This window comes from Colius striatus, chromosome Z (assembly GCF_028858725.1).
Source record: "Colius striatus isolate bColStr4 chromosome Z, bColStr4.1.hap1, whole genome shotgun sequence".
Lineage (NCBI taxonomy): Eukaryota > Metazoa > Chordata > Aves > Coliiformes > Coliidae > Colius > Colius striatus.
In genome coordinates this window covers 50,271,677-50,291,898 of record NC_084790.1, presented here as the reverse complement: position 1 = coordinate 50,291,898, position 20,222 = coordinate 50,271,677, and the positions used below count along the sequence as shown (strand labels likewise).

Here is a 20,222-nt window from a genome sequence, read left to right as displayed (position 1 = left end):
GTAGTTTTATTGTTTTGTTTGCTTTTTTGTACAAACTTTCTATTGACACCTATAGCTGATCTATGTCTTCATCTACAGTAAGTTTTATTTAAAGAACATTCTGCATTTTACACTTACTGAAATTTGATGTACAACATTTGTAGAAAAACTTAACATCCAGATTTTATAGAAGAGGCTGCTGTTAGTTATTGAAGCATGATCATTTGACTCAGAATTGATAGAAAAGTTAAAAGTGTTAAAAAATGTTTTTCTTTTTAAAGGGATGGAGAAAGAAAAAGTATGAGCACTGAAAGGTATGCCTCTGATATTTGATGTTAGTCACTAAACCTACCTAATAGTATGTACTTTTTGTAGTCATATAATTTAATTATGTATTTATATGTGTTAAAATGCATATACAATAAGCTCACTAAATCAGATTTCAGGCTTTGACTTCTTTTTTTTCTTGGCTTCAAAATATTATGGAGGTACTTCTCTTGGTTTATGTGTTCTCTTTTCTCATAATCTGATTCTCCTAATGCCTTCAATGCATCAAAGTATTCAAACCATAATACAGGTTTGAAATATGTAAGGGCTTGCATTTTTTCTATATGGCAGTTTAATGTCAATATCACTCAAGTAGCCTGCAGTCACATGCAAAGCAAGTACAGCATAAGGTAGACTTGCAAAGCAGACAAAAATTTTGCACGGTTACCTAAAATTAGTTACATTTCCAAACTTTTTTTACCATTGTAAAGTTCATTAATAAGGTGGAGTATGTAATTTCCAAAAGTTCATTTTTATAGAAGGAAATAATACAAGGAGAATCTGTAGAATACGGTATTAGTTATCTACCTTCATGTGTTCTCTGTTCTTAGAAAAGAAGATAAGATTCTTACTCCTGTTGAGACTAAACGACTGTGGGCAGCTTAAGTTAGCCCCATAAAGTTTCATACCACCAGAGCTGACAAAGTTATGGCTCTACTCTTGTGCTGGTTTGCAGGCAGACAAATAATCTGAGTTGCTTATTGCGTCTTTCTGCTTTTCTTTCTTCCTTCTTTTTTCCCTAAGGGAAGTGGTTTTAGGCTAGAGACATCAATGGACTGCTGAGATGATGAAAGTAGTTTACAAGCGGGGAAGAAATGGGCCTGAAATAGCATGCTCTCTATCCTACCCCTTCCAAATTTAGGAGTTTTACAACATTCAAATTCCTGCAACATTGCAGTGCTGTAAACCACAACAGCATTGCCAGGATAATGTGAGTTACTCCTTGGGTAATGACACGAGATCCACAGCAAAATATTCATCTGTTTCGCAGCATGCAAGCATTCTTAGGGGAATCTCAGTCCTAATAGAGGATGGCTTTTCAATGAAACTAGACAAATCTGAACATAACTTAGAGAAGTGAAGTCCAGTGTAGCTATAAGGACTTTACACTCATTCAATATGGTACAGAACAGTGGGTCTATCAGACCTTCTCAGATGCATCTGACAGCTCTTGAGTTTTACTTCCCTTGTCTCTTAAAACCACTACTAACCAAAGGCCATCTTTCCTCGTGTTATTACTAAAAAGCAGATGCACAAAAACAGCAACAAATAATACTGTCATTCCCTTCCTAAGAGGCTCTAGCAAAGGCAGTTAGCAACATTTTTGGCAGGAATGGTGGCCCTCTGAGGTTAGACATAATTATTCTAGCTGGCATCTTTTTCTTAGCATCTGCATTGTGTTTTGCTGATATTTGGCTCTGATGTTGATTTTCTAATCCTATCTTTCTTCTGACATTACACAGCACTGTACAAAGAAGATGAATAACTTGTCTGGCTCTATGAGTTCAATTGGTGTTAGTATTCTTCCTTTCAGATACTTAAGCATTAATGACCTTAAGTATGATACATTTTTAAATAGTGCATGAAAAATTGAAAACCAAATTATTTCATTATTTAAAGGGCTTTGCAAACATTTTGAGAGAAATAAATATGCACAAATATTTCTGTATAACATTGATGTTAGTATTCATTTTTCCTTGAAGTAAACACTCAAACCTATACAACCTTCTTCTGATGTAGTATTGTTTAACTGTACAAAAAATACTTTGATGGCAGTCACTGAACACATTTTAAGATTCATCCTGAAAAAAGATTCAATTTTTTTTTCTTAGAACATTCAATGAAATAAACACAGCAGAAGACCAGTACAGCTTGTGTCGAGAACTCTGCAGAGACCTTGCTCAAGAGCTACAGAAACATGGACTTAAGGTATTTATGTTATTCTCTGTTTACTTGTAAAAGGCAGCACTTTGCACTCAAACTTATTAAATGCACTATTAGTGTGAGTGCTTTCAGCAGCATCATACCATGCAATCTCTTTCCATTCTGTAATTTGCAGATACTTAGAATTATTTGGGCAGCGTGTTGTTGTTGTTCAGGTGGCTATCTGATAATGTGTGGAAAAAAATAGACTAAGTTATTTTGCATATAAGCATTTTATGCTAAAAGCAAAGGCTGAATGTCTATGAGCTGTGCTTTGGTTAATCATGTAATACTAATGTATTTAAAACACTACGTTTCCTTTCCATATTCATACAGGATCCAGTCAATAGCCAGTAGTGTAGCTTAAGAGTTTGTGTGTCAGCAATAATTCACTGACAACTTATTCATATAAGTCCATGGTGTGAATGGTAGGAACAGTCCCTGTGTTCCTTTTCCCTAAATTTCTGTTTATTATCTGGAAAGAACAGTTCATATTTTCTATGGATGCGTTTATGGTAAAACAAGGAATCATAGAACAATTACAGTTGAAAAAGACCTTTAAGATCATTAAATCCAACCATTAACCTCATATTGCCAAGCCCATCACTAAACTAAACCATATCCTTCAGTCCATCTCTTGGGATGATGGCTCCACCACCTCCCTGGGCAGCCTGCGCCAGTGTTTAACCACCCTTTCTGTGAAAAAATTCTTCATAAAGTCCAGTCTAAACCTCCCCTGGTGCAACTTTATTCCATTTCCTTGTGTTCTGTCATTTGTTACTGGAGAGATTGACCCCCACCTCACTAGAACTCCCCTATAAGGTAGCAGTAGAGAGTGATCATGTTCTCCTCTCAGCCTCCTCTTCTCTAAGCTAGATGTCCCCTCCCTCACCTGCTTCTCGTAAGAGTTGTTCTCTAGACCCTTCACCAGTTTTGTTACCCATCTCTGGACACACTCCAGCACCATCATGTCCCTCTTGTAGTGAGGGGCCCAGAACTGGACACAGTATGTGAGGTGTGGCCTCACCAATGCTGAGAACAGGGGGACAATCACCTCCATGGTCTCACTGGTCACACTATTTTTTTATACAGGCCAGGATGCCTTTGGCCTTCTTGGCCACCGGGGCACACTGGTAGCTCATGTTCAGCCAGCTGCTGATTAACACCTCCAGGTCGTTTTCCACAAGACAACTCTCCAGCCACTCTGCCCCAAGCCTGTAGTGCTGCATGGGGTTGTTGTGGCCCACATGCAGGACCCCAGCACTTAGCCTTGTTGAACCTCATACAGTTGACCTCAGCCCCTCTCTCCAGCTTGTCCAGATCCTTCTGGAGAGCCTTCCTGCCCTCAGGGAGGTCTACACACCTGCCGATCTTAGTGTCATCTTCAAACTGAGGATGCTCTCAATCCCCTCATCCAGATTGTTGATAAAGATGGTAAACAAAACCATCCCCAGCACAGAGCCCTACGGAACACCATTGGTGACTGACTGCCAACTGGATTTAACTCAATTCCCCACCACGCTGTGTGCCCAGACAGCCTTTCACCCACCTCAGAGTAGTTCCATCCAAGCCACACACAGACAGTTTGTCTAGGAGGATGCTGTGGGAGACTGTGTCGAAGATCTTACTGAAGTCCAGGAAGACCACATCTACAGCCTTTTCCTCATCCACTAAGTGGGTCATCTTGTCATAGAAGGAGATGAGATTGGTCAAGCAGGACCTGCCCTTCATAAAGCTGTGTTGTTTGGGCTTGAACCCTTGGTTATCCTGTATGTGCCTCAGGATGGCACTCAGGGTGATCTGTCCCATAACCTTCCCCAGCACTGAGGTCAGGCTGACAGGCCTGTAGTTCCCAGAATCCTCCTTGTGACGCTTCTTGTAGGTGAGGATCACATTAGCCATTCTCTAGTCCTCTTGAGACCTCCCTGGTGAGGGAGTTGCTGGTAGGTGATGGAGGTGGATGAGTGCCCGGAGAAGAGCTGATTTTGATATTGAAGACTGAGGCAAAGAAGACTTTAAGTACCTCAGCGTTTTCCTCATCCTTGCTCACTGGGTTTCTCCCTTCATCTGTTGAATGGGGAAGATTCCTTTTAGGCCTCCTTTTGATGCTAATATATATGTAGAAACTTTTCTTACTGTCTTTTACAGTAGTGACTAGCTTAACTTCTAGGTGAGCCTTGGCCCTTCTAATTTTCTCCCTCCATAACCATGCCACAGCCTTATAGTTCTTCTGGGCTGCCTGCCTTTTCTTTCAGAGGTCATAGATTCTCTTGTTTTCTCCTGAGCTCCAGCAGAAGCTCCCTTTTTAGTCAGGATAGTCTTCTGCCCCACTGGCTTACCTTCTTGCACATGTGGACAGCTTGATCCTGCACCTTTAAGATTTCCTTTTTGAAAGAATGTCCAGCCTTTGTGGACTCCATTGCTCTTCAGGACTGTCTCCCAAGGGACACTGGCTACTGAGTTCCTAAACAGGTCAAAGTCCGTCCTCTGGAAATCTAAGGTAGCAGTTCTGCTGATCTCTTTCCTTGCTTGTCTGAGGATTGAGAACTCCATCATTTCATGATGACTGTGCCCTAGGAGACCTGAGACCATGTCCCACACCAGATCTTCTTTCTGCAAACACCAGGTCCAGCAAGGTATTTTCTGTCATTGGTTCTCTCACAAGCTGTGTGGGGAAGTTAGCTCCCACACACTCCAGGAACCCCCTGGACCGTCTTCTCTCTGCTGTGTTGTGTTCCGAGCAGACATCTGGTAGGTTGAAGTTCCCCATGAGAATGAGCAGTGATCCCAAGAGTTTTCCCAGATGCCTAGAGAACATGTCATCTACCTCCTATCCTCCCTAACATAGAGAGCAACCCCTTCACCTCTTCTGCTCTACCATCCAGTGCAGCACTCCACTCATGTGACTCATCCCACCACATTTCCAAAATAGTGACAACATCGCACTTCCCTTGGTGCACAATGGCTTCCAGCTCTTCCTGTTTGTTGCCCATAGTGCTTGAATTAATGTAGATGCACTTCAGATGGGTTACCAATCCAGCCACCTTTTGGGGAGGAAAGAAGTCCTAACTTCTAGAATTGTGATTAGTCTTCTTCAGCCATAAAAGATTGTCTCAAACAATAACAGATTGAAACAGAAATCATCACTTAAGGAGGACAAAGGTATAAGCTCACAAAAGCACCAGAGCAAAAGTAAGGCCTTTATTTCCATTTAGATGGACACACTAAATCACACAGTGAGTTTGGAAAGTATTACCTGGGGAGTATCTATGCCAAAACCAGATGCTCTGTGTGACTCTGAGAGCACCAGGAGGAAGTTTTCAGTGAGTCCTTGTTTGACTGTCACTTAACACATCTTTATTACTTTTCACAGCAAAGTTAAGGTATCTAGCACTGAAAGTTTCCAAGAAAGGAAATATTTTTTTGTAGACAGGGTAGAAGTTATTACTATAGCCAGAGCATGAAATCTATTGAATGTACACTGATTGCAGATGGTCATCTGGGAATCGTAACCAAATGACGCAGTTCAGAGGATTTTACTTTGACAGCAGTTTGGGACCAAGTGCAGAATCTTGCAGATAAATTCTTGGCACTGTTGCTTGCTCTACACAGATAAGCACACAGTCTTGACTATGGCTTTAGGGCCTTTATATAGATGCTACATAGTAATTGTTTCTGTGGCATTTGTGCTTAACCTTTCCCCTCCCACCTCCTAGGGTAAAACTGTTACCTTGAAGCTAAAGAATGTGAACTTTGAAGTGAAAACAAGAGCTTCAACTGTGCTGTCTTCGGTTTCTACTGAGGAGGAAATATTTACTGTTGCTAAAGACTTGTTGGGAACAGAAATTGATAGTCTTGCTCCTTACCCTTTACGGATAAGACTTATGGGTAAAATATTTCAAACTCATTCTTCCTTTTCAGAGATAGATCTTACAGTGTTTCAGAGTAATAGACCATACTGTAATGTAAAATCATTATAAATGGATTTATCTTTTCTCTGTTACCCCGGTAGTTTTTACAAAGTGAAACACACCTAGAATGGTGCATGGCAACTCAGGACTGTAGCAGTGTTTAGTTCCAATGCCTTAAAAGAGCTTTTAAATCCACGTTATGTCACAGCAGCAGGTAGTTTCTATCCATAATCTCTGTAAGATTAGGAGACAAATGCTTTAAATAAAAGTCTTTTGAGATTTGAACATGCTGTGTTCTGCAAGAAATTAAAAAATACCCGTCCAAAGTGAATGCTGTGTTTCAGGTGTTGATACATTCTGCTTAAACTGTTCAGTGATGTGTAAAACTTGTCTACTGTATTAGAATCTGCAAAACTAAAAATCATTTGTTAGGGCGACTTCATGCAAAACTCTCTTTCAGACTAAATTCTGTATAATTGTATGTAGCTTTGTGTTATGGTATAAGGAGTTAAAGCTTCATGGGTATTGAATTAATAACATAATTGGGCAAGTGTTTGAGTCTGATAAAATTGTAAGGACCTTATGATCCATTTTTAATATTTACAAGTAGTATAGACCTCTGTTTAGAGAGAATCCACTCCTATTGAGTGAATATGTGCCTCAGAAGATGCCAATTATTGTCAAGTTTTCATAAAATTGCTATTATAAGTTTGTTTTTCATCATTAGGTGTACGAGTGTCAGGATTTCTAAGTGAAGAAGAGAAGAAGTACCAACAAAAAAGCATTACAAGTTTCTTAAAATCAGGAAAAGAGATCAGTTTTCTTAGGCTTCAGACAGGGAAGCCCAACCAAGAGTATTTCACAAAAAATTCAGATGGATCTCCCAGAGGGAGTTTTTTTGATAAAAAGCGAGCTGCAAGGCAACTAAATATTGAGAATCTTCCTACAAATGAAACTGTAAGTAAGCAGCTCTCTTATGATGATAAATCATCAGCAAATTTTGTGGAAGAAACAAAGAAAGCTACAGACTTCCAGAATTCTGGTGTATGTAAGATCTTCACCTGCCCTGTTTGCTTTGAGGAACAAAGCAGCAATAATTTGGAAGAGCTTAATAGGCATATTGATGACTGTCTCAGTGGAACTGTTGTTAAAGATACTGTGGAAATACTCAAGAGTGACAATTCAAGAGAAAACACACTTAACTTTCTTTCAGAATTTAAAAATGAAAATGCTGATCAATGTCAAAAAAATAAAACAGATCAATCAGACCAATCTGCAAGTACATCTGACAACTCTACTTGCAACAGCACAGAAAAATTCACTCGGATAATACTTGATAAACCTCACAGAGAAAGACAGCCTAGCAATCTCTGTGATATTGCTAGAAATGTGTGTATGAAACAGTGTCTCCTTCCCAGAACATTTCCACAAGATCATGAACACCATTTTGAAAAGACTGAACGTACAGAAGAAACCAGTTCATCCTGTTTCTTTGAAGCCAAAAAAGACGGTATTCTTGTTTGTCCAGTTTGTAATTCAGAACAGAAAACCACCAGCCTTATGTTGTTTAACAGACATGTGGATGTCTGCTTAAATAAAGGCCTTATCCAGGAGCTGACAGAAAAAAAAGATTTTCCTACCAATACAGAGAACTCAAACAGAGTTGGTGAGTATTTGATCATTCAAATTATCTGCTTGTACAATTAAAATAATTTGGAAATGGTACACTTTGAACTTTTCAGGGCTTTTAGACTTGGGCAACAATTTTCTTTGATTAAGGCCTGCATGACAACAAACTTTTTCATTTAAAAATAAGTTTTCATGACAGACTAGATTTATTAATGTGATGGTACACGTTGTGTACCATCACAACGTATACACAGTACACCAGTACATCGTATACACAACGCATACTCTTACCACAATGATAACATAGGAATTACTGCTTATTTCTGTAAATTGCATGTTTACTACTCCCAACCATATTTGAAAGGCCACTGAGATTTAAGTGAAAATCAATGAAAACGTCTTCAACCTGGCTTGTTTCAGCGATTCACTTGACAGAAGAGTAGTATTATATAACGTGCTGGCAAAAACAGAGAAGTAGTGAACTCGAAGCAGAAACTTGAAAGCCTTTACATCTAATAAAACTTTTCACATAACCGCACCTGTAATGTGCCAAACCAGTAGCCTGTTTGCTCAAGTACTGATGTAGAGTTAATCTTTGGCCAGATTAGAGGACATGTGGAGGTAGTTAAGTATCTACTTGAAGTACCTCTGCAGGATAAAAAAAATAAAAATACAGTTTTCAACAACCACTTTGAAAATCAACTGTTTTGCTGAAATATTTTGGAAAACTACAAGGTTCAAATGACTCCCTTAGAATTCAGTAAACTAGGGACTTTTGTTTTTCTCTTTTAAAAATGGTAATATAAACTACAGTACACAAACTGCAGATATTAAAATGCTACCTGCTCCTTAAGGCAGATTAAATTTGTTTATTTTTTGAAAAAAGAAGGAGTGAAAAGCTTTACCCCAAATTGTTCTTTTAAAAGTTATGCCATGTATGAAGCATTCTTTCTTTTTTGAAGTAATTTGTTTCCAATGACTTTTCAGGAGGTTTAAGCAGAGGACAGCAATGTACAAAACCATCACAAGGAACAAAAAGGTAAGGATTTTGTGGAAACTTGAGTACACAACTCTTTTAAAAGAGTAAACTTTAGGAAAATATTCCATGCTGTAAAAGTTGTGTGGGTATGCATTGTATCATGTAACCTCTTACTGGTTTGTGGGTTTCTTTTCTTGTCTTTAACTTTAGATCTGGACTAACAACTTCACAGTCAGTATCCAAAAAGGCCAAGTCAAGCAATTCCAAGCATACTATTGAAATGTTTTTTAAATGACTGTGTAGCAACATATTTTATATGAAGTATTTCATAATGGTTTATGACTGCAAATTAAGTCAGCACTGGTGGTAAGCTGGATTCAGTTGCCTGTCATTTTGGAGCTTCTGCATGCCTATGTAAAAAGAACATGATGTTTGGCAGAAACAATGAGGTACAACTGAGGTAATTTATTTTCCTTTGAGAATAATACCTTTTTTTTCCAGTTGTTTCCAAGAATCAAAATTCAGTATTGCTTTGTTTATATTGAATGTGTGGAACTTTATGTTAGAATCATGAGCAAGCTTATCAATTCTCTCTGCTGTTCAACAAACAGAACAGGGAGATTAGAGCTGCTATTGAGCAAACGTGTAGGGCAAGCTCCCTAGAAAGTGGGAATCATTAGCTAGAGGACCGTGCAGTACTTAATGAAGGCCACCTTCATGTTCTTGACCTGCTGTCTTCTCTGTGTTTATGTTGCTCGTGGTAGCCATAGTAGCTCAGGCTGACACTTCCTTGGACAATTAAACACGAAGTTTAATTGTGGTGTGATAACAAAGGAGAGGTGAGTTGCTTGATGTCAGCTTACAAACATCTGTCCTCTCTGGACACAAAAATTGATTGTTCTTACAGTTTCAAAAGAAAAGAGCAAGAGTTTATAGAGCACAGTCAAGCTTTCATTGTTATGACTGAAAATTACTTCAGGAAGAGTTGATGGACCAAGATCACTAATTAAAAAAATTTTAATAAACCTGTTGATGGAGAGATAACTCCACTTCAGTCAGATAAATGCTGTTTGATCCTTGACCTTTCCAAAAAAACTGACAACTTCAATTTTCTTTGCAATTGGAAAATTGTTTCTGGTCAATAGCAATAAAATTAGGCTAAATAGAAGGTTTTCTTGTGCAATAGTAATATGAATAATGTATTGTTTATTTATCTTTGGCTTTAAAATAGTTTCTTATTTCTGAATAAACAATATTTTGAATGCAAATGTGAAATAAGGAAGTGATAAAGTGTAAATATTTAAAATATTCCTTAGATTTTTTCTGTCCATATTAAATTGCTTAAATACAGTAATTTTATTATAATTATATATTTATCGGGCAAATAATTTATTATGACAGCATATTTCTTGTAATTTAAACAATGTCAAACCTGTTGTGAAATATACTGCTTTTTAATTGCAAAATTTTTAAAAGAAGTGACTAGTGTAGAAGCATCTGTTTTGTTGCTTAACTATATTGGAACTACTTTGGGGATTGCTTGTTTATTCAAACACATACCTGGTATGTTTTAGATGCCCAAGCTAAGTCCAGAATGTGCTTTTTGTTTCCATACTTGCTGAAATTATTTCAAATATCTCTACCTGCTCATCTGTTTGTTTGCCAGATGCCACTGTACCCACAGCTCTGTCATCTGAATTCATGTCAGTGCTCCCTTATCTGGTTTGGACCAAGTCAGCTGGACTAGTTCACACTGTGTAAGCTGACTCAGTTGACTTTTTCTAAAGCAGGTCAGTGAGCATTCAGCATGGACTGTTCTGTTGACAGAGGTGGGAGCTGGAAACTTAGTATGAAGGACATAAAAGCAACTGAGGGAACAATGACTTCAGCTGTGAGTGACATTTAGAAAATGAACACCTGTCCCTTCAATAGTTTTTATCTGTCTGATTCAATAAAGTATAGAATCTTAAGTATTGCCTTGTCATTGTGTGTCTTTCTTTAAGATGTGCATTTTTACACAAGCATTACTTAGTGAAAAGTAAACTACTGTAAGTGCTTGAACAAAAGAAGTTAGTTTAGCTTAGCCTCAAAAGTTGTCTTACCATCTATTTAAAAAAAAAACCAGTGTCATAGAGTTATCTGAGTGTCATGAAGTCAAAGTTGTGGAGTATGTTAGAGTTAATGTGGAACTAAAACTCACAGTATGATTCTAAAGCCAGAAATGTCTGGTTTTTGAGATATGTGTAAAAAACATACCTTTTGGAAAGGTGATTCTGTGTGTTTACAGGAAGTGAGATTGTTTATTTTTTTCCATGTAAATGATTCACTGCAGTGTGAAAGAGAAGCCTTTTTCTTCTCTGTTCCTTATAGTTTCTTATACCACATTCATTACTGGTTTTATCTGAAGAAAACCTTCAGTGCACAATTAAGTATTGCCATAAACTTAGATTTTTTTTGTCTCAGTTCTTGTGGAGAGTCTGTGTAAGCAGTATTTTTGTTTTCCTCAGTGTGTGTTATATAATTGACCTTAACTTAAAATGTTTTTGTTAGCATTCTTTATAACAGTGTTTAACTTTGTTTATACATTAATTCCTGTGTGTGAGCCATTCCACACTTAAAATATTCACAGCTCACAGCATGTGAAATATTTACACCATGTGAATGATCTAGGTGGGTAGTGGGTGAGAATTTAGTGTAGCAGTAAGTATCTCTCTTGTTTAAGGTTGACATATATACTTTCTTTTAGCTATATGAATGAGAGACAAAAAGAATCACATTTCTCTGGTCTTAATGTTCTCTTCACCACTTCTGAAGAAAGGAATTCAGACAGAAGTTCCCATGATCACAAAGCATTTATCTGTAAGAGGGTGCTTGGTGGAAGTGGGACAGCCATAGAGTCTACCCCCTAAGAATAAGACTTACTTGAGTTTATCTTGTAAATCCTCACTATTATGGAGATCTCTACTGAGTCTTTTATGATTACTGTTTGTGTATGTGTGTATGTACCTGTTGTGCCTAGGCCTCTCCATTTCATTTCATTGTCGTAATTACTGCTATAATCTAGGCAAGTGGCAACGTGGAGCTGTAACATATAAGGGATGAGGGGAGGAATGAGGTGTGCAGCTGTCAGGTGCTGCAGTTGCCCTAGCTAGCAATTCATGCACCATAGGATTCAGAATCCTATGGAGTTTCATACCTTCAACAAAAGTACACAGTTTAATAAAAACACAATACTTGCTACTTTGTTTTCAAATCTCACTTTTTTTTGTAGGGCATAATTTTTTTTGTTCCTCTCTCTGCATTATTTAACATGCTTTTGTCTTACATTTTTTCGGAATATTGATCCCACTTTTTAATGTATTTATTGGTACTGTTGTTAGTAATATTTTTAAATGCTCCGAGTTCCTGTTAGGCAGCTTTGTGAAGGCAAGTGAAGATGTTACAGTGCACCCTTGCTCTGTACTTTGCTCTGTGCTTTGTTCTGGACTTTTCATCAAACTTTTCTGCAGAGGTTAGACAGCATAGTAAATGTGCTGTTTGCAAAGTTGGAGCACATAAAAGTATAGCTGCCCTGGCAGTTAGGTAAGAGACCAAGCATGCACTGGAAAATAGTACTATACGATAGTAATTAGAACTGGAGAGTAACAGCTGGCGTTTCCAGAAGGTATGTAAAATTATGCTCCTTGTTTAAAGATTCACACTATAACTTGTGCTCTCTGTGAGGCTGCAAATTATTTCTCCTTTGATGTCAGCTTTTTAGGCAAACTTCATCATGCCACAGCTGTCTGTTGTCTTTCATTCGGAAAAGGAACATTGATGTTGCAAACCCTGGGTCTGTGTTACTAGCCCAGTCACCATACAGATAAAACTCTTTAAGAAGTTTTGCTGGAACATTTGATTCATGGGAGGCAAGTAAAAGTGAAACCTCTGTGATTCAGCTATGGCTAAATCAGTTACTTCTCACTCTGGGTTTATTTCCATAGGTTTGATTTTTTTTCAGCTGAGCAATATTTGTATACTAGAAGTACAGTTGATGGAACTGTCTTATCAGACCAAGATGTATCAAGTGTAATGGTTCTTATACATCACAACTTGACTATTTAAAAAATGTTGTTATACATCTTCGTGTATGATAAGCAGAATGTGAGCAAATAGTTTTCTAAATTTACAGACTCTCAGGTCTTTCAGATTAATTTTACCATAATGATTTTGGAAGTTAAGATGGTTGTGTAATTTAATTACAAAGAAGAACAATGAAGGAGCTCAAATGTGTCTGCTGTTGTATAAGGCAAAATAGTTACAGTCCTACATTCTTGGAGCTACTTTTCCAGTACTGATTTTGAAATGTTAGCAAATATCAAAGGCTATTTTTACAAATTAATGTAATAACTTTATCCAGTTTTTGTGTCCTCAGAAAAATCATTGTCTAGGTGAAATGAAATACTAGTGCTGGCTTAAGTAGTCCTAAGTAACAGTGGACTTCAAAATAAACCAAGAAACAGGTAGATTAGATGGATCATGTTCAGATCCCCCTGCCCAGAACAGTGTACACTGGTTGACAGCAGTGAGAATAGCTCTCAAGAGGAATTTCTCCCAAAAATAGCCTTCAGGCTGCAGACAGAGCTTTGAGACTATCCTGCAATAAGTAACAAAGCCACCTGCTTTTCGAGGTCCGTGTGAGCCGGACTGCCTCTGTGGCTGTTGTCCATACTTGCAGCATTACTTTCAGCAATTTGATTTGATAAGCTCAGTGGGAGCAGACACGACGACATTTTAGTCTTATATGTGCATCTGTAGGTGGAAACCGCTCTTTGCATATAAGGCTAGCAGGTAGAGGAGCTGGCATTTTGCTAGGCATTGTGTGCCTACCTTGTATCCAAAAGTTCTGTATATCAAGTTCCTGGTTTAAAACAAAGCTCCTGAAGCTGCTCCACACCTCTGCCTCTGCAGGGGCCGTGGCGTGGCACCCACAGGGCTGTGCTGGGCCAGTCTGGGTGTGCTCCAGTGAACACACTGCCCCAGGAACCGGTTTGTCCTGCCGAGCATGGGACACACCTCCCTTAGCACCCTGGTCGGAGGTACTTCCCTGGGGTGAGGAGGCAGAGGGTCTGAGGGTAGCGATGAAGAGGTTGAGCCACCTACTCCGCAGTGGGGAGGAGACCGTGCAGCAAGCTGCAGCAGCCAGCCACAGCCACGATGGCCGTGAGTGCACAGGGGTTTGGAGACGGGGCCACTCAGTGGCAGGGTGGAGCAGCCATGGGCACCTCGCTGCAGCCTGGTGGCAGCATGCTGGCACACTCGGGGCCGTGGGGCCTGCTAGAACCCCTCTTTTGTCTATGCTAAGGAATAAAATGACTAACGGGGGCAAAATGCTAAGAGGTTAAACATGAGCTGCTTTATACATATTAAAAAAGGTCTGTGAGGACGTACGGATGTGGGACTGGGAGCTGTGGTTGGTCTTCCAAGAGACAGGTCCTGCAGACTGCCTAGCACCTTGCTTTAACTTCACCCCTGAACGGTCTGAGGGGATTCACTGGCATTAGCCACATTCCTGGGGATGGTCACCTGCCACCAGTTTGACACATACCCCAGGCCCCCTTTTTGGGGGGGCACACAGAAACTGGAGGACCTTTGGCCTCCTTGCCCTCAGCAGCACAACTCCCAAGAGTGGTGTCCCTCCAGCTTTCTTCCCACAAACTGGCTTGTGAAAGAACAGCCTGATTTGGTGTGGGATACAATTACTGAAAACGGGTGATTTTTTGGAAACTGAGTGGTAATTGTCGAACACTACCACAGCCCTGTCCTGTGATTGCAGCGTAACAGCCAGGAGCTGTCCTTCCAGGCTGGCTAAGAGAGCAGATAAACGAATAAAACCATCACTGTTGGATTCAAAAGGTAGTTTTTCCCGTGACTTCTTTTAAACTACTGTTTTAGAAGATTTTTGTTACTTAATGAAATACTCACATTGCCCAAGTCATTACTGGTGACATAATAGAAAATGTAGAGAAAACACTGAAAATGTTACCAAACCATTAAATACAGGATATATTTTTTTAGAGATAATAGAGTAAAAACAATTTATGTTGTCATTTGAATCTGAATATTGATGTTATTTTTGTATCTTACCTCCTTGGAAGTCTTCAGATAATTCAAATTCCTGAGTTTTTCCTGATGCACTTTTTGAGCCAAGGACAAGTTTCATCTTGTGGATACCACACAGGAAATTAAAAAGACTGCAGGGGGGATTTTCATTGAGTGCTGAAACCCTTGGTGCACTTTTTTACTTCATTAGAAGTCATCCTTATTTTTTATATTACTAAAATAAAACTGAAGTATAAGGAAAGAAAAATCAAAGCTTGAGTTTCTATTGAGAAAGATTTTCCATTTTTAAGTCAACAAAGCAATTTATTTTTTTTGCATCTTTTTACTTTCTTGCCCTTTGGAGAGAGGAGAAATGTTCAACACACTGTAGGCAGGGCTCTCTATAAGGGAAATCAACTGATAGTATTACTGCTTTTAGTTAGCTCAACAGAGAAATGGAATGTAACTGTTTTATAGTTATATAGTTGTGATATAACCTGTAGGGTAATAAGCCAGATATTTTGTATGAAACCAGAGAAAATAATCACACACACACACACACACACACACAAAAAGCTACAAATAGGTAATCAATTGCAACTGTTACTTGGAAAAGAGTGAATTATAATAATGCAAGGAGTGAAAAATCCTGGAGACCCTGTTTTAGGCAGAAAGCTTCCATAAATCTGTAATCTGACACCTCTATGCTCCTGTAATTTCATGCATCGAAAAGGTTTTTGCTGCAAAAGGTTTTGCAGCAAGCCAGGGCCATGTTGCATCTACATTGCCACTGTTCTTACCTTCTGAATTAAGAAATATTGAGAGGAAGATTATTAAGTAACATGCCTGGAGCAAAAGGCCTTTTTATGCAACATAGGGCCAATTAATGATTTTTGGACAGAAGAGAAAATACCAGTAAGTAATTCTTTGTCAGGACTGTCCTTGCCAATACAGATACAGTAAGGAAAAAGTAATTTTATTTTCTTTCTTGAAGGCAGTGTGAGTAAATTGTTGTGTTTGTTCCCGAATGTGGTGACATGGAACAGCATTTATCTTTGCTTCCTCATGTAAGACACATGTGAGTGTTCAGCTATCACTAGGAATGAATGTGGCCTCATCATAACTAATTGCAAGTAGTGGGTACCCTACATTTTTTTTCGATGCTTGCCAGAAATTTGTCCAGAGCAAAGTATCCTGTGACCTTGGTTTGCCTGTGTTTGAAATTGAGGCAGCAGGTAGCACTACTGGATACTTCTTTAAGGTACAGAATGTGAAAACTTGTTAGTGAGGCACTTGTTCTGCAAAGATCCCTGTTCATGACACTGGTTTTGCTGTCAGCCACACTCCTTGACACAGATGACTGGGATGCATTTTTGTTTGCAACTGATTTTGCTTTTTGGCTATGCCCTCAAGTTGAAAAACGAGAAGTAATCTGTGATAACCAGAAAATACTGGGAGGCTGCTTCTCTTGTTTGAGGTATTTCAATAATGTCATAGGAAAACTGGATACACCTTTGCAAGGGTCCAGTTTAATTTCTATGTTGTTTTGTACAGGGCAACTGTGATTATTCCCACTGAGATTCTAATGATGGATAACATGTGAAATGGAATTAAGTGAATGCCCTGCTGATTTTCGTTGGTATGCTCTGCAGTTGTACTGCCTCAAGCTGTGTTCTCATTAGGTTTTAATGAACTTAGACTGATGCAGTAGGATGAACTTCTCTGAGAAGTCTCAAAGGAACATAATTGTTGCAGTTTCTAGTTCAACAGAGAGTACTGTCCTCTTTGGTGATATCGTTGGACAAGTGGCATTCAGGCCAAAATACTCTGGACAGAAGTGATCAGCTTCTTAAGTGTCATAAAATAGCAAATTAAAAAATACCTAGTAACATCTTTGCAGCTGAATTAACTGCTACACTAATTTTGTCTAAATGATTAATTAATTTTAAAGATAGAAATGCAGGAAATACTCTGACCTCTGAGTTAACTGAACCAGGTGTCAGACACTGAAACTTTTGTTTTCCAAAGCTACTGAATATTACGTATCTAAATACATACTGCAGCTACTTCAGTTGACCAAACAGATGTTCAGCTTTCGGTTGAGACATTAAAGAAGGGTCTCAATTTAACAGTAAATTCCACATTGTAGCCAAGTTTTGAGTTCAGTTAGACACCTTTTTTTTTTCTTCTTTTCTTTTTCCCTCTCTGTAGGACTCCTGGATTGTCGAGATTTGTTTTGTTTTTTTTTTTTTTTCAGTTCGGTCATATCATCTGGCTAGTGCTGTACATTTTTATGTGGTTTTGGTGGTGTATTCTGTTTTAAAACAGAGCAACATCCCAAGAATAGGAAATAAATGCTGCTGTTTGTACTGTTGACTGCTATGCCTACAAAATACTTTGGAACCCGTTTAGATGGTGAGAGTGAACTCTTGTTCCTATGAGCAGTGCAAATAATGTTAATCCATGCTGTGAAAAGTCTACCTCTATTTGCACCTAAAATTTGAAATTAGAAACATGCTCAGTGCATGTAGAGGAGATAAATGTAATCCTGGAACACTTCTATGATGAGAAGCAAATGATTCTCAACATATGAAAACAGGACAAATAACAGGAAGTAAGAGGAGTATCATCACACCTTAAGTTGCTTACGGCTGTTTTTTCAGTAATACTTTTTTCTCACCGTGTTTTTCCACAGTATTGCCAGATGAGAGAGAATTTCAACATGCTGCTAAAATGAACAATTTGGAAACCATGGAAAAGCTGTTTAAAAAAAATGTTAACATAAATGCTGTAGATACTGTGAGTATGAAGCATCCGACAGATTGCTGATCTGAAATTTGACTCCTTGGGTTTGAACGGTGGAATCCCAGCATGCTAACCCCATCAACTGCAAGCTGATAAGGCTGCAGGAGTCCCTTCTAGAACCTGATTAAGAAACATTTCCCATATCCAGTATAGACAGCAGGATTTGTGCAGCTAAGTCAGAGCTCTTTGCGTTTAGCCACTAGTCTTTGCATCACATTGGGAACTAAGGACTTTCTGAATTGTGGTCCCTGCTCTAATATTTACTCTGTGTTCTTGAGTGACTAATTTCTTGAGATCTACAGTCTTGAAGAGTGGGAGGACTTATTCTCAAAGTAACTGTGAGGTTGGATTTATGCTGCTACCATTACAAATTTCAAATGTTCAAGTGTCACTGTTCAGTTTGTATGGAATCGTGGGAGCCTTCTACCATATCCTCTGGCTCCAGGATCAGATCAGAGTTCAGATTGACCCTAGATAGATGAAAGTGCTTTTCTTACACTGACATGAACTCTGGGCCTAAAATCTTAGGTTTTATATGTCACGGTAACAAAATACAGTGCTGCGTTCCACATTAGAGATAGTTCAACAGCAGTGAAGCAGTCATGATATTAGTCTGGGAGCTGTGGAGAACAGGTTGCCCTCAGTGGCTGTGTACAAATCATCTGCCTGTTAACATCCAATGTTAATCATGCATTCTGAAAAAACTTGCATCCCATGCCCACATGCATTTTTCCCCTCTGGGGAACTGGGGAGCCAATACAGTTGCATTTCTTTCTTCGTGACAAAGAGAGAGAGACAAATATTTCTTTTTACTATTTCCCATCAGTTACATAGGACTGAAAAGGCACTTAAGGAAAAATAGTTCTTACTTATTATTGCTTTCCAGAATTCAGGTAAGTAAATACTTTTGCAGTCCAGTAATTTGAAGCTTTACTTTGTCATCCTTAAATCAGATCGATAGTATAAGAGATGTACTAGCAGAGCTATGTAGGTGTTGTGGATAGGTTGATTCTCCTAGTGGGGATGTAGCTTATAAGGGCAAAACCATTCTTTTGGTCACATTGATCATTCCTGCCCCAGTACTCCCAAGCCAAATAAACAAGGCTGCCAAAAGGTGAGTTTTGTTAATAAAACTATTTCTGTACAAGAGGCTTATTCTGGCGTAAATTCTCATCATACATCCCATCTTTTTGTGCTTTTAACACGTGTAACTGTAAGTTAAAATTTATACATGGATAAGTCAGATGATTGACGTAGAAGCATAAGAGAACAAATCAAAACTGACTTTTCTAGTTAATTGGCTAAATCACTTGGAAACTCTCAGTTAATTATGTTAAACCCAGTTGTGTTCACTTTGACTGGAAGCAAAACTGTCTCCAATAAAATTTAATTCAATTAACCAATCCCTTTTATCTTCACAACATTGATTACTTGAATGAAAATTTAATCAAGGTTTCAATTAGCATTGAGCCTATTCACCTGTGTAAAATGACTCAATGTTTACTCAGTTGAAGCATCAGTGGAAGCTTTCATTTACATAGATAAGAGCTTGGTCTGGGAAGGTGACTGAGTCTCATCATACATTACAGAGATATAGGCAAAAGCAAGGAGGACACCAAAAGCAAATCTAATTGCATAAATCTAGTTCTCAGCTTTTCAAATCAAGCCATAGAGTAAAATAGTTATGATTACTTAATCTCACTTTGATATTCCTGTGAATTTCAGCAAAGGGGTGGTGATGCTACATAGTGTAGCTAAATCATTCTGGTTCTGAAATAGATCTTTAAAATCAATACCTAAATTCCATCCAAGGGAACAAAAATTCAGATAAAGACCAAGAATGGCTGTTGAAGGATAAATATGTAAACGTATATTATCAGACAATTCAGAGATCCTGGTCACCTGCACAAGGAAAAGAAGCATAATATAGTTCTGTGAAGCAAAGTTTTGCTTGTTTCAGCTGAAGCGTACTGCATTCCATTTTGCTGTTGCAAGAAGTCATGTGTCAGCAGTGGATTTTCTTCTCCATCACAAAGCTAGACTTGATATGGCAGATCAGGTAAGCTGGCTTACGTGTTTTGATTCTCACAGTATAGGAACACCTTAGGGCAAAAAGTAAAAGCAGATACTTGCCTCATGCTCCCTGGCTTGCAAGGCGAGTGCTTGCTGTGAATGCTTCAGCTTGTCTTGCAACTGCATAAGTTTGTATGGAAAAACATGTCTCAGAGCTTTGGCTATGTTGAGTACCTGAGTGCAAGAGTGGCTGCAGCTTCTTGTGCAAATACATTTCTTAGTGGTAGTTGCATATTCATCCTTAGCTGCTTTGCTATGAAAGCAGTCACAGAAAGCAAAAGCTCTGGGGGATTGCTAGGAGGTCAGAAGGTAACTCGTGTCTTATTTCCTTCCATTTTTGTGTGAGTGATAGCCTCCAAGATGTTAAGAGTTTAGCAGTGTATGGCTGGTTTGGTTGGGCCAGATGGTCATCACAGTGTAATATTTGGTTAAGAGAGTAAACCCAAATGTATTATATATTATTAATGAACAGACTGTTCAAACGGAGAGCTTTCCATTGAAATAAGTAATGAAAA

At 38.6% G+C, this 20,222-nt stretch overlaps 2 protein-coding genes across 15 annotated transcripts in view; both read left to right on the top strand.

Moving 5' to 3' along the window:
- The window catches only part of POLK (DNA polymerase kappa), a 32,348-nt gene extending 21,657 nt beyond the window's left edge, over window positions 1–10,691 (top strand). For 10 of the 13 annotated variants that reach the window (XM_062019445.1, XM_062019444.1, XM_062019446.1 and 7 more), the window contains 6 exons: window positions 261–293; window positions 2,139–2,235; window positions 5,946–6,117; window positions 6,868–7,806; window positions 8,757–8,808; window positions 8,959–9,993. In XM_062019445.1, the coding sequence (XP_061875429.1) occupies window positions 261–293; window positions 2,139–2,235; window positions 5,946–6,117; window positions 6,868–7,806; window positions 8,757–8,808; window positions 8,959–9,043 (1,378 nt within the window). In that variant the 3' untranslated portion in view covers window positions 9,044–9,993. Of the gene's footprint in view, window positions 1–260; window positions 294–2,138; window positions 2,236–5,945; window positions 6,118–6,867; window positions 7,807–8,756; window positions 8,809–8,958; window positions 9,995–10,414 lie in introns of those variants that run through there. The other 3 variants (XM_062019451.1, XM_062019452.1, XR_009820931.1) reach the window with 2 other exon arrangements.
- Window positions 10,692–13,851: 3,160 nt separating this feature from the next.
- Window positions 13,852–20,222, top strand: part of ANKDD1B (ankyrin repeat and death domain containing 1B) — a 28,542-nt gene continuing 22,171 nt past the window's right edge. For both annotated transcript variants that reach the window (XM_062019457.1, XM_062019456.1), the window contains exons 1-3: window positions 13,852–13,950; window positions 17,525–17,628; window positions 19,595–19,693. In XM_062019457.1, the coding sequence (XP_061875441.1) occupies window positions 13,869–13,950; window positions 17,525–17,628; window positions 19,595–19,693 (285 nt within the window). In that variant the 5' untranslated portion in view covers window positions 13,852–13,868. The remainder of the gene's footprint in view (window positions 13,951–17,524; window positions 17,629–19,594; window positions 19,694–20,222) is intronic.